The sequence below is a fragment of the Pyxicephalus adspersus genome, chromosome 4, assembly GCF_032062135.1.
Source record: "Pyxicephalus adspersus chromosome 4, UCB_Pads_2.0, whole genome shotgun sequence".
Lineage (NCBI taxonomy): Eukaryota > Metazoa > Chordata > Amphibia > Anura > Pyxicephalidae > Pyxicephalus > Pyxicephalus adspersus.
The window spans coordinates 5,853,309-5,869,650 of record NC_092861.1 but is presented as its reverse complement, the minus strand read 5'-3'; the positions used below and the strand labels follow the sequence as shown (position 1 = coordinate 5,869,650).

General features: G+C 38.5%; 2 protein-coding genes across 2 annotated transcripts; both read left to right on the top strand.

Moving 5' to 3' along the window:
• The first annotated feature begins 6,516 nt into the window (after window positions 1–6,516).
• On the top strand, window positions 6,517–7,446 carry LOC140329354 (olfactory receptor 2D3-like). The gene has a single exon (XM_072409573.1). It carries the CDS (start codon window positions 6,517–6,519, stop codon window positions 7,444–7,446), a length of 930 nt encoding a protein of 309 aa, XP_072265674.1.
• A 4,060-nt stretch (window positions 7,447–11,506) lies between these two features.
• On the top strand, window positions 11,507–12,424 carry LOC140329350 (olfactory receptor 2D3-like). Its single transcript, XM_072409569.1, has one exon. The coding sequence runs from the start codon at window positions 11,507–11,509 to the stop codon at window positions 12,422–12,424; it is 918 nt and encodes a 305-aa protein (XP_072265670.1).
• The last annotated feature ends 3,918 nt before the right edge of the window (window positions 12,425–16,342 follow it).

The following is a 16,342-nucleotide window of genomic DNA, read 5'->3' as shown; positions in this document are numbered from 1 at the left end:
TGATACAGGAGGAGAGGACCCTGCCCCGAAGAGCTTACAATCTAGTAGGTGGGGGAATTTCACACGCAATATTTTCAGCTACTTCTCAGTCTGAAACTCATCATTCTGCAGTATTTTCACAAGATCCTTGTTGACGGATCTTTGAATGGAATCTCCCAGGACAGCCACATACTTGTTGTGGAGAAGTCTCCGTCTCAGACGTCTGCTGAGCTCAATAACTTCATGGCTCAATGTGGTCATCCAGGACCTCTTGGTTCCTGTTAAATATACCGGTGTTTCCCATCTCATCCCCCCAACATATACAGAGGGACTGTTGTCCCCCTTCCCAGTTCCGGGGTAACATACACAAAAAATCAGTCCGATAAAGCGTGGTACCGATGGATGAAGCAGAAGGTGTGGCCTTCTACATTTAATCACAAATTTCAGATTACACACTTCGGGGTGTCATTAAAGATGCACTACACCCAGCTCTAGATGCCAGAGCTGGGTGTAGTGCTAATGTCTTCCACACTCCGTCTCAAGGCCTGCTATCGAGTGAAAGCACACGAAAGGAAACGGGGCTTGGCGGAATCAGTGGGGAAAGAAAATCCTGTTGAGCTTGAGTCTAGTCTGGTATCTAGAGCTGGGTATTGGACAGTGGGCAGGCAGCAGCAGTAATAGCAGGAAGAGTAGGCCGGTGGGCCCTGAGTAGTGTGGATGGCATTGTTAACTGGCATCTAGAGATGGGTACTGGGAGGAGGAGGCGGTAGGCCCTGAGACGGAACAAGGACGGCATTATTGTTTGAGGCCATCACCTATATGTATAGTGTAGAAGCTTTAGCTACTGGAGACATCACTGTGTAGGGGACTGCCTTTTCCTATCTGCTAGCTGTAACTTTATAAAATAATGGCATGGACAGCCTTGTTAACTGGCATCTACAGCTGGGTACTGGGTACTGGGCAGGCGGCAGCAGTAACAGCAGGAGGAAGAGGTGGTGGGCTCTGGAACAAAGTGTGGACAGCATTAGTAACTGGCATCTAGAGTAGGGTACTGGGCAGGCGGCAACATCAGTAACAGCAGAAGAAGGAGGTGGTGGGCCCTGAGACGAAATTTGGACGGGATTAGTAACTGGCATCTAGAGTTGGGTACTGGGCAGGCAGCAGCATCAGTGAAAGCAGGAGGAGGAGGCGATGGGCCCTGAGAAGTGTGGATGGCATTGTTAACTGGCATCAAGAGCAGGGTACTGGGAGGAGGAGGCCGTGGGCCCTAAGACGGAGCAAGGACAAAATTAGTGGTTGAGGCCATGACCTATAAGGACAGTGTAGAAGCTATAGCTAGTGGAGACATTGCTGTGTAGGGGACTGCCTTGTCCTATCTGCTAGCTGTAACTTTCTAAAATGCATCATGGACAGCCTTGTTAACTGGTATCTACAGCTGGGCACTGGGTACTGGGCAAGCGGCTGCAGTAACAGCAGGAGGAAGAGGTGATGGGCTCTGGAACAAAGTGTGGATGGCATTAGTATCTGGCATCTAGAGTTTGGTACTGGGCAGGTTGCAGCATCATTTACAGCTGGAGGAGGAGGCGGTGGGCTCTGAGACGGAGTGTGGATGGCATTAGTATCTGGCATCTAGAGTTTTGTACTGGGCAGGCGGCAGGATCATTTATAGCAGGAGGAGGAGGCGGTGGGCTCTGAGACGGAGCTTGGACCGCATTAGTATCTGGCATCTAAAGTCAGGTACTGGGCAGGCGGCAGCATCATTTACAGCAGAAGGAGGAGGCGGTGGGTTCTGAGAAGAAGTGTGGATGGCATTAGTATCTGGCATCTGCAGTGGGGTACTGGGCAGGTGGCAGCATCAGTTACAGAAAAAGGAGGAGGCGGTGGGCTCTGAGATGGAGCATGGACGGCATTAGTATCTGGCATCTAAAGTCAGGTACTGGGCAGGCGGCAGCATCATTTACAGCAGGAGGAGGAGGGTCCTGGCTTTGCAGGTTGCAGATGTCCCATACAGAGCTCAGGTATTCCTGCACCATGACTGAGTACCGCTGCTGAGTGTCACTGGCAATTGCTGCCATATGTCCTCCTGCTCCCGCAAGGCACTTAGAATAGCTGGGCCCATGTGGCTGAGGGAACCCAGGCTTCGCAACCTCAGGACTGCGTGGCAACATCTGAATTGTGCACTGAAATAGCAAACTGCAGGATGGGAGGTTCTGGGTCCCCACGGCAAAGTGTCCCTGGAGGAAGAGGTTGAGGCACAAGAGTAAAAGGTAGAGATGGAAGTGGGGGTTGAGGAGGTAATTGCATGGCGATGTGCCTTGCTGCAGCTGCATCCTCCCCTGCTGCCACCAAAGTTACCCAGTCAGCTGTATAGGAAATATATCTTCCCACTCCATGCTTGCTCGACCAACTGTCGGTTGTCAGGTGCACCTTGCCAGAAACTGAGCGCTGCAGGGCCATGGACACATTGCTCTGCAAGCGTTCATTCAAAGCAGGAACACATTTTTCTGCAAAATACTGTCGCTTAGACGTACTGTGGGTTCGCGCAGAGGAATGCGTAACGGAACGCATTGGAGTTCACCAGCCGGTAAGGGAGGAGCTCTAACGCAATCGGCTGTGCAATTGCCGCATTGGTTAGCTTTATTTTGAGGTCATTTAGGCCATATTTCCTCTTCCGCTACAGCATCTGGGGGATGGAAGGTTGGATGCTGCTAATGCTAACTACAGAAAGATTGGAAGATGGGGTAGAGGTTGTGGGGGATGGCAATGATGCCTGGTCCTGACTGCTAGCAATGCGACAAATAGCAGCCGATCTGCATTGGAGCTTCTGCTCACCGCTGGTGGAGCCTGAAAAAGGTAATGCTCGGTTACATGCCCCACTTAAAATGCTGGCAGCAGCACGGGAAACTTTGGTGGCAGAAGGAGGAAAGGCAGCGGAGGAAGATCGAGCAGTTTGAGCTTGCTTCCTAGGCGGAGGTGGTTGCACAGAGCTCTGTGCTTTGACCAGGTGTTCCCGCCAGGTTACTGGGTGGTGGCTTTTTAAATGAGTGCTCATGCAAGTTGTTCCAGGTTTGTTTGGGTTTTTGCCTCATTTCAAGTGTTGAGCACACAGTTTACAGATGACCATAGTGTAAGAAATGCCCACACTGGCGAACATCTAACTGGGCGAAAGGTGCTCTGAAGCTGGTGCTCGTGGTGGCGGTCCGCAGTTGTTGGGGCATAGCTGTGATAACAGCTTCCGACGATTTACATCTATGACTTGCCTCACTGGTACTTGAAGAATGCAGAGTGTGGGCAGCTTTTATCCTCTTCCTCCCTCTCCCCCTTTGAGGGCGCTCTGCAACCTCCTCCTCTTCTTCCTCCTCCTCCTCTTCCTCTTCTTCTTGCCTATGATGATCTCCTTTTTCGCACCATGTCGGATCAAGGACATCATCATAATCATCATCATCAGAAGAGACAGTTTCCCTATATGTGCCGAAAGGAAGCAGTTTGAATTGGCTCGTCTGGCTCAGAGTGTTCTGGTGAAAAGTAACTAGGGGAAAGCCTGTGAACTGACTCTCTTCGTCAGATGACTGAAACAACTGAGCATCTTCAATGAATGATTGTAGCTCTGCCTCTCCAACCCCTCGGTGGGACTCCTCTATATACTCCTGTACACTGCTCTGTCTCCTAAATTGTCTTACTCCTGGTTCTTACTCCTCTTAGTTTGGGTAGACTCTAATACCTACTTCAATATGCTTGCTACTGACTTTGAAGGTTGGTTAGATTTATTGGACTTGGCCATGCTATTATTTTAGCCTATAACTGTGAGAGCTCAGAATGTTTATTAGGAAAGTTGATTTGCACTTAGATAATGAGGTGAGCATTGATAACTTCAGGTATTCCATCAAGTATAAGCATATATACATTATACAGATTGAATTTATAACCGCATTCTATAGTAAATAATCCCTTGCAGAGTGATAAATCAGTGTGTTAAGCAAGCAGTCTACATTTCTTAGTAAATTAGGCTTGTGTTCAAATTTTTGGTTTGGATGCTCAGATTTGATTTTTGATGATAATAGAGGCCTGACCTTCTGATAATAAAAGAGGCCTGACCATTTTAGAACTCAACACAAAACTTTTTAAGATACTTTTCACTAATAAAAATATTGTAAAAGTTTATTCATTTTATAGCAAGTGATATTTAATTCCCAATCTTACAAAAGAATCTTTCACAAATATGACTTTAGGGAAAAAAGCAATGCACTAGTTCTAGTACTCACCAGAGGCCGCATACTAAAATAAAAACCTATTTTATGTGATATATTATTGCACTACAGTGCATTATACAATAAGACTCGTCTCACTATATCCTTCATTGAAATGTCAAGACAAAAGAAACAACAGCGCTTAATGTAACTCTAGAATGTGAACGCTTTAGATGTAAAAGAGAAAGGCAGCATAAGGATTATTTTCAAATATTTCTATGTGCAGCTTTGGAAACCTTACAGAAACTAAACATAAATTGGATAAGTGTAGGAATAAATTTGCCATATTTCTAGTATTTTTTTTATTTTTTTATTATTTGCATTATTCCATAATAAAAGTGCATTAAGCTTAATATAAAGGTAAGTTAGTGTTTTGTTTATTATACATCAATTTCTAAACTGCTTAAAGGCAAACAGGCACTGGGGATTTATCATTCACAATAAAATATGTTTTTATTTCTAAAACTTTTTTTTTCCCTAAAATGTCTAAAATACATATAAAGGACAAACTGTCACAAATATTTTATCATACACATATATCAAATATATATATTACAAATATATTTATTTATAAATTTAAAAAACCTTTTAAGACTGTCTTCTGAGTATTAACCTTTCACAATTAACAAAATGTATTTTGGAAATTTTAACATTTTTAAAAAGTCTAGATTACAAATGAAAGACAAGCTGTCACTGGAATATTTATCATTCACAAAAAATATCTTTGTAACTAAAATTGTGATATTTTTAACATTTCTAACATTTCTAAAAAAAAAAAAAACTGTCACTGATTTATAATTTACAATCAAATAACCTAATTTCTACAATGCTTAACATTTCTAAAATGCAAATAAAAGACAGACTGTGACTGTTGCATGTATTTTTAATTAAAATAAATATCCTAATTTATATAATTAGATTTTTTTTGCATGTCTAAAATACAAATAAAACATATTCTACTGATAACTGCTCTTTTATAATAAAATATTTCTTTTTGCAAAATTTTACTATTTTAAAACTTTTAAAAAACAGCAATTGTTGATTATAAATTCACAATGAAATATTTTGCTCTGTATAAAAGTGCCCTGCTCAGTTGAATTGTCATGTAGTGCCAATCAGCTTACCTGGAGGCTTATCATTTTAGCTGCTGACTATTTTTTCATGTTTTTTTTAACTTTATGAAAAAATTGCAAATGGATGCAAACCATTATCCTACTGATGTAAACACACATTTACCTTTATAACTGAACAAAGCTTCTGATGGATCATTTTGGTGCAAGCAGAAGATTGCAATACTGCAAACTGATGTTCATGGTACGTCTACTTTCCCTAGCATAGCATTTAAAGCTGATATAGATATAAAGGACATATAATAATGCAACTCTGTAATGAATAAAACTCCACAAAGTGTAATATTTTAAATGTAAAAATTTTAAGTATTCGAATTTGACACTGATAGTCTAAAGACCAGTACAGATGCTCAATAATTGTTGCTGGAAAACTTTATTGTTATTTTCAGTGAAAGACATCCCTGGTTTTCGGAGAGGGGGGGATGAGTCAGAGAGGCCCCACTGCGTCCTCCCCATCATGAAAAAACAGAAGTCATTGGTGTTGATGGTTTAGTAATTTTTTTATCTTATCACTAAACAATATTTGGGCAGAGCTTTATAAATGCTAGATTTTCATCCAAGACAATCACTAACTTTATCCCAAACAATATAAAATGTAACTTTATATTCCAAATACTGGTGACTTGTTGGTTCTAACCAGACTCCGAATTGGATGAGAGCTATTCCAACTTTGGAAACTGGGATTTGAATAATTTCAGTTCTGATTCAACATATGACTGTTTATTATACCTGACATTCACAAAGGCTGTCTTTGACAGGTATAGTAATTCTTAGCCAATCCAGCGGCCAGAAAATTACTCCTGTCCTTATCGGTAGTCACATTGACTGAACCTTTTCTTTACTTGTCATTGTCAAAGGCTGAGCTGTAATATATCAATTATTATTAGCTATAATACAGTTCATTGACAGGATTAAAGCCAGATAGGCAGAGCCAAACAGTTGGAAAGTTTAAAGGTCACATTATGCACTAGACTACCTATAACATTCACTCATCAAAGGTATCCATAACTATTTCTGTAAACAAAGGTTTTAAGTTTTTCGAATTATCTAGTTACCAGACAATGAAAAATGTTGACATTAGCATGAATGTTATCACATGTTCAGTAACATCTTCATAATAAATCATATGAGGATTTCTTTTTTTTTTATCACAGTTTGTAATGATTGATACATACACCAGAAACCAAAGTACTGTCACTGAGTTCATTCTTCTTGGACTCTCAGAGAAACCTTTTGTACAAATTCTGCTGTTTCCAATTTTCCTAATAGTCTACATGATTACATTGACTGGAAATGTCCTTCTCATGGTGGCTGTGAGGAACGACAAACGTTTGCATACAACTATGTACATCTTCTTGTCTAGTTTATCTTTTTTGGATATCTGTTACACCTCCTCTACTGTACCTATGATGTTGGTGATGTTCCTTTCAAAAAAGAAAAGTATTTCATTCACTGGCTGTGCCATCCAGCTCTTATTTTCTCTGTGCTTGGGAGAAACTGAATGTCTTCTTCTGGCGTGGATGGCCTATGACCGGTATGTTGCTATCTGCAGCCCTCTACATTATAATATGATCATGAATACAAGGGTCTGTTTATGGATGATTGCCATGTCATGGTTGACTGGTTGCACCATTTCATCCATTAATACATATGTCACATTCCATTTAACATACTGTGGCCCGAACATGATCAACCACTTTTTCTGTGAGCTTCCTCAGATGTTTCAACTTTCTTGCAGTGACATCTCAGCAGTCAACATCATAAAACTGGTGGGCACGGTCATCTTTCTTCCCATTCCACTTTCATTAATCCTCTTTTCATACATCCGAATTATATCTGCCGTCATGACAATTCACTTCGGAAAGAACAAAGCATTTTCCACATGTGTTTCCCACCTTGTGGTGGTGGTCATTTTCTATGGGACAGCTTTGTTTATGTATGCAAGACCTAAGCATTTAGTCACAGAGGACACAGACAAAAAGGTGGCATTATTTTACACAGTGATCACCCCCATGCTAAACCCCCTGATCTACAGCCTGAGAAATAAAGATGTTCATAGAGCAATGAGGCAGCTCATAGGAGCTCTGTAGGATTTCCAGCTGACTAGCTCAGCTTACAGAAGATTGAAGATCATGTAGATCACCTTGTGTTGACATTCTGCACAAACGTTGACAGTAGGCCTGATTTATCAATGCTCCCCAAGACTGGAGAAGATAGACTATTATCGGAGAAGCTGAGTGAGCAATCACTCATAAACATTATTGTTGATCATAATGCTATTGCCAGAGCTCAAGTGTGTTTTTTCACACTCCAAATCAAATCAGAGGCCCCAGCTCCAGCTATCATATTAATTATGATGCAGTGAAAGGAAACTTGGACGCAAAACAACATCAAAAATAATGACTAGCAACCCAACAAAGTTGTACACGTTTATTGGTCCATTATACTCAGTAATATATTTATACTAATTGTTTTTTTCTATTTTTTTTAGTAATAATAAAACACAAAAAAGTAGAAATCTTAGAAGTTTTTCTCATCTTTCTTTAAAACACCAATGTTACCCACCACACTGTTTATGCTCAGTTTGTACAGAACCTCACCTTCCACTTACGTAAGCTTGAGAATGAATGCCTTTAGAGGGATTTTCTTTACATTCCATGGACCTAATGATCAAATATGTATGAACCACAGATAAATGGCAATTTTTCTCAACATATCGTATATTGTTCCTTCCCCTCCCGCCAAGATATAGGGGTATTGCTAAAAAAGAACAAGGACCCATATGCTTAGTCATCCATTTGCTTAAAGAAATCGGGTCTTTTTCTTTTTTGTAAAACTTTCAGGATTGCAGAGTTGGACAGGAGTGCTAATCATTTCTGAAATCAGAAGAAGTATTATCAAACAGGGCTTGGACTTTTCTGATGCCATATTGTTTGCCATGCATTGTGGTAATTTTCCTTTTACAACTCTAGTATTGAATCAAATATTGTTTGTTAGTCCAAACCCAGATAACATAAATATTGTATGAAAATATTGCTGCTGAGATAGCTGATAGATAGATGTCAGGAACTTCTCGTATCTCCTACTATTGGAATTGAGTACTAGAACTTCAGGCCATGTCTGTGTCAGGAGGGGACTGTGGTTATATTGAGTAGAGCTGTTTTGTAAACTACTCATATTCTTTATCCTCATCTTTGCTTTATGTTATCACTGGAGCTCTTTTTTCTAGGTTATTTGTTACTGAGGAATATATTTAAATCAAGCATTGGCCCATGGTGCTCATGGTCTACATGTTGTATAGCCTCCTACCTGTCACCGTTACCTGCATTGCATTCTGTTTTTACTTGTCACATTCACACATGTTACTGTTGTGAAAAAACGGAGCACACAAAGCTGTAAATTAAAAAATTCCAATCTTTCCCATGTTGCCCATTTATTTCCTTTTATATATTAATGCAATATTCCAAACATTATTTGGTCTTCTCTTTCCATACTTCTGCATTTGGCTGCTGTATTCGCTCTCCACAGACCAAACAAACCACCAGAATTTTTTGTCATTGATTTCAAAGGTGTTCAAATTCAGGACATTCAGAATCCAGTATTTTGTATAATTTCCTATGAACTGCCCTAGAATCAAACTATGGCAACGTTTAGGTAGATGTGCACACAACATTTCTGTAATAAAAGATTATATTTGTAATTGTTAAACTAATTAAAACATAATGTATAGGCATACGTTTGCAAATGTTATACAAAATAATCAGACCCCTGGGATAAGAGACTAAGATACTTTATTAATTAGGGATAATCGAGAGTCAATGGAGTAAAACCTGTACAAAGAATATGAAGTCGGGGAATAAGGACACTCTCAGAAGGCCTTAAATACCAAATTGAAAAAATATAAGTGTCGTCAAAAAAGCATAAGCTACAGAAAATGTATTGGTTAGTTATCTCAGTGCCAACAACGAAGAGCAGGAAGACGGACATTTCAAGTTCATTATGGTTACTAAACAGCAGGTGCAATAAAAGGCCTTCCATCTTAGCTTGGTGATAAATTGCATGATACTAAGGTCCAGGGCCGGATTTGTACATTTTGGCCCTTTAGGAAGACTGTCTTTTATTGCCCCAATTCTATACCAGACTGACAAGCCTTTCTAGATGTCATGGTCATATAGCAGAAAATTGAAAAGGAAGTTTAAAATGCTAAAATAGATATAAGAACAGTGAAAGTAGACACACTCTCACCTGTCACGGTCCCTTCCGTGACAGACGTTTGAGGATCTGTCAGACAAGCTGCATGTGAGATTATCTGACAGTCTCTTTGTTTTTACTTGTTTCTGTGTTGTTGTTTGTAATGACCACACTCCTTGCATCAGGTGCAGCTGGTGGTCATTACTGCTCCTCCATTTAGTCTGGCCTCACACTTCATGCTGTGCGGTTGATATTCACTGCTGGGTTGTGAAAAGCTGGAGTGTTGAGCCATCCTGTGTTCCTGTTGATATCTGCTAATAAGATAAGTTGCTTTACTTTTGGTGTTTTGGTGTTTTGTGTTTATTTAGTTGTTTACTAGGCCTCAGGGAGACACTGGGTCCTTCATAGGGGAAGGAACCAGCAGTCTCAAGCCAGACACTACTGCTAGGGCTATACAGGGCTAGTAGGGACTAGGTTCCAGTGTATGAGTATCCTCACCATCAGGGGATACTCATACGGTTAAGAGTTAGGGCTAGATTAGGGTGTCTGCAAGGGGTGACCTTTCCCTTTTCCCTAGTCATTTGAGGCCTAGTAGTGACCAACACCTTTCTGTTTTCACTCCCCTCCCTGTTATACGTGACACACCTTATGTTGTGAATGGTTTGTATTTAGATTTATAAGCCTAAACTGTGTTTTTCATTTTCATAAAAGACAGTGAGAATGAAAAATCCTAATAAAGCAGTCAGAAGTGGGTCAGAAGGTGGTCAACTTCTGGTCAAATGTACCTGTGAATGAATTCTGAATGATCTTAGACTGATGATATTGTCACAAGCCCAAAGTTTGTCCACACAGATCCCTACCCTTCTAGTTGTTGCATGTGTACTAATATTTCACCAGATTTTCCTGTGTAGCTGTCACATCTGATACTTACCCTAATATTATGTCCAGTCAACAAGGGAACAAAAGGGTGGCACAAGTAGGTCCAAGGAAGAAGTGTTATTTTACTTGTAACTGGGATGTGAGATCAATTAGACAATTCACAGCATTTTCTAAATGTCAATGAAGTACAGAAATAAATAAAAAGTTTTTTTTTCATGTTTTTTCAGGGTATATGTTGTTCATATATAGAAATCAGTAAATGTGTGCATGTGTTTGATCGATTGATGAAGGTTCTGGACAGGAAAACTAAATTTGATCTGGGACCAATAACCTTTTCTCTCTGAAAAAGAACCAATGATTTTTATTTACCTGATCATAGTATATGTAGACAGAAAAACAAAAAAATATATAGTATAAAGCAGGAAATGTTAAAACATTGTCAAGAATGGTTTAGGAAGCTCCTGACAGCTTTAAAAATAAATATAATATAATAATAAAATAAAGAAATAGGACCAGGTATGAACTGGCAGCCAAGCAGAAGCAGCATTTAGTGTAGCCTATAATTCCTTTTTGTGAAATAAATAGCCTTCAGAAAAATGATGTGGCCATCCAAATGATGGCATTTGGTCTAAATTTAATTTTATTCTTTTATTTTTTTTATCCTTTATTTAAGTCACGATCAACTCTAAAGTCACGATCAACTCTATATTTACAAATAATCAGTCTGTTGAAGATTTGCAATAGCTCAAGTATGGTAAAGTATGCAATAAATATTGGTTATCATTATTTTTAAGTCTGAAGTCATTATTCTGAAAGAAACAATAAATTATCATCCAGAAAATTCTAAAAACATTTAAATGATTTTCATAGATACAAACTTCATCTAACATATAATAAAAGTTCTTTAACATTGAATGAACCAAACAATGAAAATGTTTAGGTTTAAATGATTGTTTAAATGATTTCTACAACTTACCGTTTCTCATTTTGTCATGTTTCATTATCTTGATATCATAAAAGGTTACCTTGTATAAAGTAAATAAAAACTATTTTGTTAATGTCTCAGTTGGATAAACTACAATGTATTCTGATAACCAAAGCAGTGTGGCTGAATTCATTCTTCTTGGGCTCTCGGGAGACCCTTTTGTACAAGTGTTGTTGTTCTCCTTTTTCTTTGTAGTCTATATGACCACTCTTGTTGGGAATCTTCTTCTCATAGTGGCTGTGAAAACTGACAAGCGCTTGCACGTCTCTATGTATTTTTTCTTGGCTAGTCTGTCCTTCCTTGACATCTGCTATCCCTCGATCATTGTACCCAAAATGTTGGCGAACTTGCTTTCACAAAAGAAGAGCATTTCCTTCACTGGCTGTGCCACTCAAGTCTATTTTTACCTGTTCATGGCAGAAACTGAATGCATCCTTTTGGCATTGATGGCCTATGACCGGTATGTTGCTATCTGCAACCCTCTACACTACAATATGATCATGAATACCAAAGTCTGTTTCTGGATGATCAGCATGTCATGGCTGACTGGTGGCATTGTATCTTCTATTGACATGTATTTTATTTTCAGCTTGACGTTCTGTGGCCCTAACACCATCAATCATTTCTTCTGTGAAGCCCCTTTGCTTATGCAACTGTCCTGCAGTGATATCACATCTACTAATATCATACAACTGGTGGGCACCACTATCTTGCTTTTCATCCCTCTGTCACTAATCCTTATTTCATACTTCCAAATCATTGCCACTATCATGGGGATTCACTCCTTAAAATACAAAACCTTCTCTACATGTATCTCACACCTGTTGGTGGTGGTAATTTTTTATGGTACAGGCATCTTTATGTACATTAGACCTGAGCATTCAGTTATCGAGGACACAGACAAAATGGTGGCAATATTTTATACAACAATCACACCAATGGTGAACCCCCTGATCTATAGCCTGAGAAATAAAGATGTTCAGAGATCCATGAAGAAGCTGGTAGGACTATGAGGTCTTACTTTTCTTTAACAGGACAAAAAAAGTGCTACCTAAAGATGCTGAATATGATGGTTTTTACGCAAATGACCATGACCATGGATGACCAATGACCATGACCATGACCATGACCATGGAAGACCTCATGGCTGATAGAGTCTGCAGCATGGTGGCTCAGGGGTTAGCGCTCTGGCCTTTGCAGTGCTAGGTCCTAGGTTCAATTCCCAGCCAGGACACTATCTGCATGGAGTTTGCAGGTTCTCCCCGTGTCTGTGTGGGTTTCCTCCCACATCCCAAAAAACATGGTGTTAGGTTAATTGGCTTCCCCCTAAAAAAAAAAAAAATTAACCCCAGGCTACATTAATATATGACTATAGTAGGGACATTAGATTTTGAGCTCCTTTGAGGGACAGTTAGTAACATGACTATGGACTTTGTACAGCGCTGCATAATATGATGGCGCTATATAAATACTGTATAATAATAATAGAGATGGCTGTACAGACGAGATCAATAAAACATTGTTCTACTGGTTACAATATACCATGTCCACAGAATATCTACAAATAAGTGCCAATGTTGATACTACTGACTAAGTTTAAATGTGTTTGGGTATTTGAAGCGTTATCTGAATATGTATCTGTGCCTATACTCCCCCCTTCCTCCATCTTTTCTTTTCTTACCCCTTACTTTACTTTCTCTTCTTTTCTATTCTAGCTCTTTTTACATTTTTCCATGTTTCTTTAAATATACAAAATATAGTGGCCAATGTTTGCATAGATGAGAGACTTGAATGCTTTTCTGTGGCATATTGTTATGACAAACTGTTTATTTCATTTATTGTTATCATTATCTTGTTTGTATTTTATGTTTAGGATTTCCTGTATGCTTACTGTGGTTACTGAATACAAAATAAAATAAAAAAAAAAGATACTGAATATGGATAATAGAAGTCTGTTTATGGATGATCAGCATGCCATGGTAGACTGATGGCATCATATATTCTGTTAACACGTCATTTAAATTCAGCTTGACATTCTGCGACTCTAACACCATCAACCACTTTTTCTGTGAGGCTCCTTTGCTTAGGGAGCTGTCTTGCAGCGATATCACATTAGTACATAGAGAATATGTGGATAGACAAAAAAAAGAGTTTTGAGACTCAATTTTATTTTTGTGAAAAACTTAAATATGTATTTATACAATTCTGATTCATACATAATTAAAAAGAACATAGAACATGTAGTTTTTTCCCCAGTCTTATTACAATCACACAGAAATGCTATATTAGTACTAGACACAGATGCTCCTTCTAACAAAATACAGAAAGGATAACCATATTTGTCACACACACATAATCCAACAGCCACGGTTTCGCCACGGTTTGGCTTTTTCAAGGGTACATTATATATACACACTGTACGATGTATAGTTGATGATTTATGTATTTGTATATTGGTGACTAATGAAACCTCACTGATCTTACCTTTCTCTTCAAAGGTGTATAGGACCCCAGCAAGAGAGCCAGCAAATTGCTGTCCAACATTCTCAGGTAGATCATATGGGTCTGTGGGGAAAAGGCCAATTTTAACTCGTAAAATCATGAATGAACGTCATGGTAATATAAGTCAATATGTATGTAGAAAGTTTGATAAAGGGGTTACAAGTGATAAACCTCTGCAACTCTCCCTAAGCCCCTTTTTCACTGCCTTCAAGAAGAGGGTCCCATTCGGAGCCCCAAATGATAAACTGCATGGTTATCAATGGAGTCAGAACACTTTGAAGCATTAATATCTCTGCTTTCCTGGCTGTGGGCCACTGCTGAGTGAGAGGAGCAAGTGGAGATTAGTTTCTAGGTGGCTGCTGGGAGAGAGGCGCAGGTGAAGGGTTGAATAGGATGAGCTGAGCTGGCAATTCTCTGCTGTGTAAGGAAGAAAGGTGAGCTGAGCTGCAACATCATTGCTAGCAAGGGAGCAGCCGGAGCTGAGCTGCTGGAAGAAAAACTTGAATGACTTTAGTGCTTCAGCTATAAATTGCTGGGATGATAAATTGCACCATAGTGGCTGCAGCTACCGTGGTCAGTGAAGGCTTGCATTGAATTTTAAAGTCTGTAGTATAGCCACATATTCACTTTAACGTTCACATACCCTTTAATCTTTGAAGATTGAAAAGAAGATTGCAATTACTTTTGCTTTTTATTAATAATATAACGCCAATATATTACGCAGCCCTGTACAAAGTCCATAGTCATATCACTAGCTGTCCCTCAAAGCAGCTCACAATCTAATGTCCCCACCACAGTCATATGTCTTTATTACAGTCCAAGGTCTATTTGGGGGAAGCCAATTACCTAAGTGCAAGTTTTTAGAATGTGGGAGGAAACAGGAGTACCCAGAGGAAAGCCACGCAAACATGGGGAGAACCTGCAAACTCCATGCAGATAGAGTCCTGGACAAAATTCGAACATGGGAGTTATCATTGCAATGGAGTGTTAACCTTTGAGTCTTCATGCTTCATTGTTTGAAACTGGTTTTTGTCAAATAAAAAATCCATGGGATTGTCATTTCTAAATTGGAGCTAAACTGCACAAGAATTATTATAGGCACAATCCATTTTTTTCTTTATGGAGGAAAACTGGCACAAAAAAAGAATGTTGAAAAGAAATTAAACTTAGATTGATAGTGGGTAATAGTTCTTTCTCTTCAAATGGATGGTGAGCCCCCTCTAATAGTTTAACTAGATTATTGAGTAGAGGAGAAAGAAAGAGGTTTGAGGCTCAGAGTTTAGTACAAAAAAGTAATTATGTATTTATACGTACTTGATCTATACATAGTTATACAAATTTTGTGGATTTTCCAAAATATTTCCGAAACCTCTGTTAAACATCACAGGGTTTGGATATTTTTCCTAGACATTAGATTTTCTAACACCATACAGTATATATATATATATATATATACTGTACAATATATAGTGGGACCTGTTACGGTCCTATATATCCCAATACATTTCGCCAAATATAGGCTTCCTCAGGGGTGTGTTGTTTGAAGTGTTGTATGGTTTCTACATAGTATAGGCAAAAATAAAAATAGAATAACATAACATATCAAATAATATGCACATATTGATTGAATTACCTGTAGTTATCAAAATTTAGTCCAAGAAGGTTCAAATATGCAATATATCTAGGGCTAGTAGGAAAGTACAGTTTGGAATATCAATATATACCACAGTTATTATATTTTTGCATATTCCATGAAATTATGCCATTGAGGGTTCAAATCCCATTATTAGATATTATTATTTGTTAATTAATATTTACTAAATTTGACTATAAACATATACACACATTTTTATGAATATACACATACATTTTTATGAATAAGTTGTAAAGGTTTTCTTATACTTTCATATCTGATATTGAAGTTAGTTAATATTGGTATATGGTTTTTTACCAGTATATGAATATAATACCGTTACAAAAAGATTTATATTGTTTACTTACAGTTAGCAGAGGGGAGGTCAAAGCAAAAAGGAAAAAAAGGCAAATTAAAGCTGCCGTGGCACTAATAGAAAAATGAATAGTTGGTATTGGGATAGCTATTGATTGATTGATTGATAGATGATATGTGATACATTCTCTTATTTAATCATATATCAAATCAATAGCTATCCTAATACCAACTATTCATTTTTCTATTAGTGCCAAGGCAGCTCTACACAGACATTCAGGACATTCAGAACACAGAATTTAGAACCATTTCCTCCAACTATGACAACTTTTAGGTAGATATGCACACAAAATTTCTATAATAAATCAGTACATTCATTATTCTTAAACTAATGAAAACATAATATGCAGGCAAACATTTCCTAATGATATACAAAAATAGTCAAACCCCAGGGATAAAATACTACGATATCATTTTATTA

Bases quoted from the DNA above. Each gene is read 5' to 3' on its own strand.
- LOC140329350 (XM_072409569.1), top strand. From the start codon at position 11,507: ATGTATTCTGATAACCAAAGCAGTGTGGCTGAATTCATTCTTCTTGGG.
- LOC140329354 (XM_072409573.1), top strand. From the start codon at position 6,517: ATGATTGATACATACACCAGAAACCAAAGTACTGTCACTGAGTTCATT.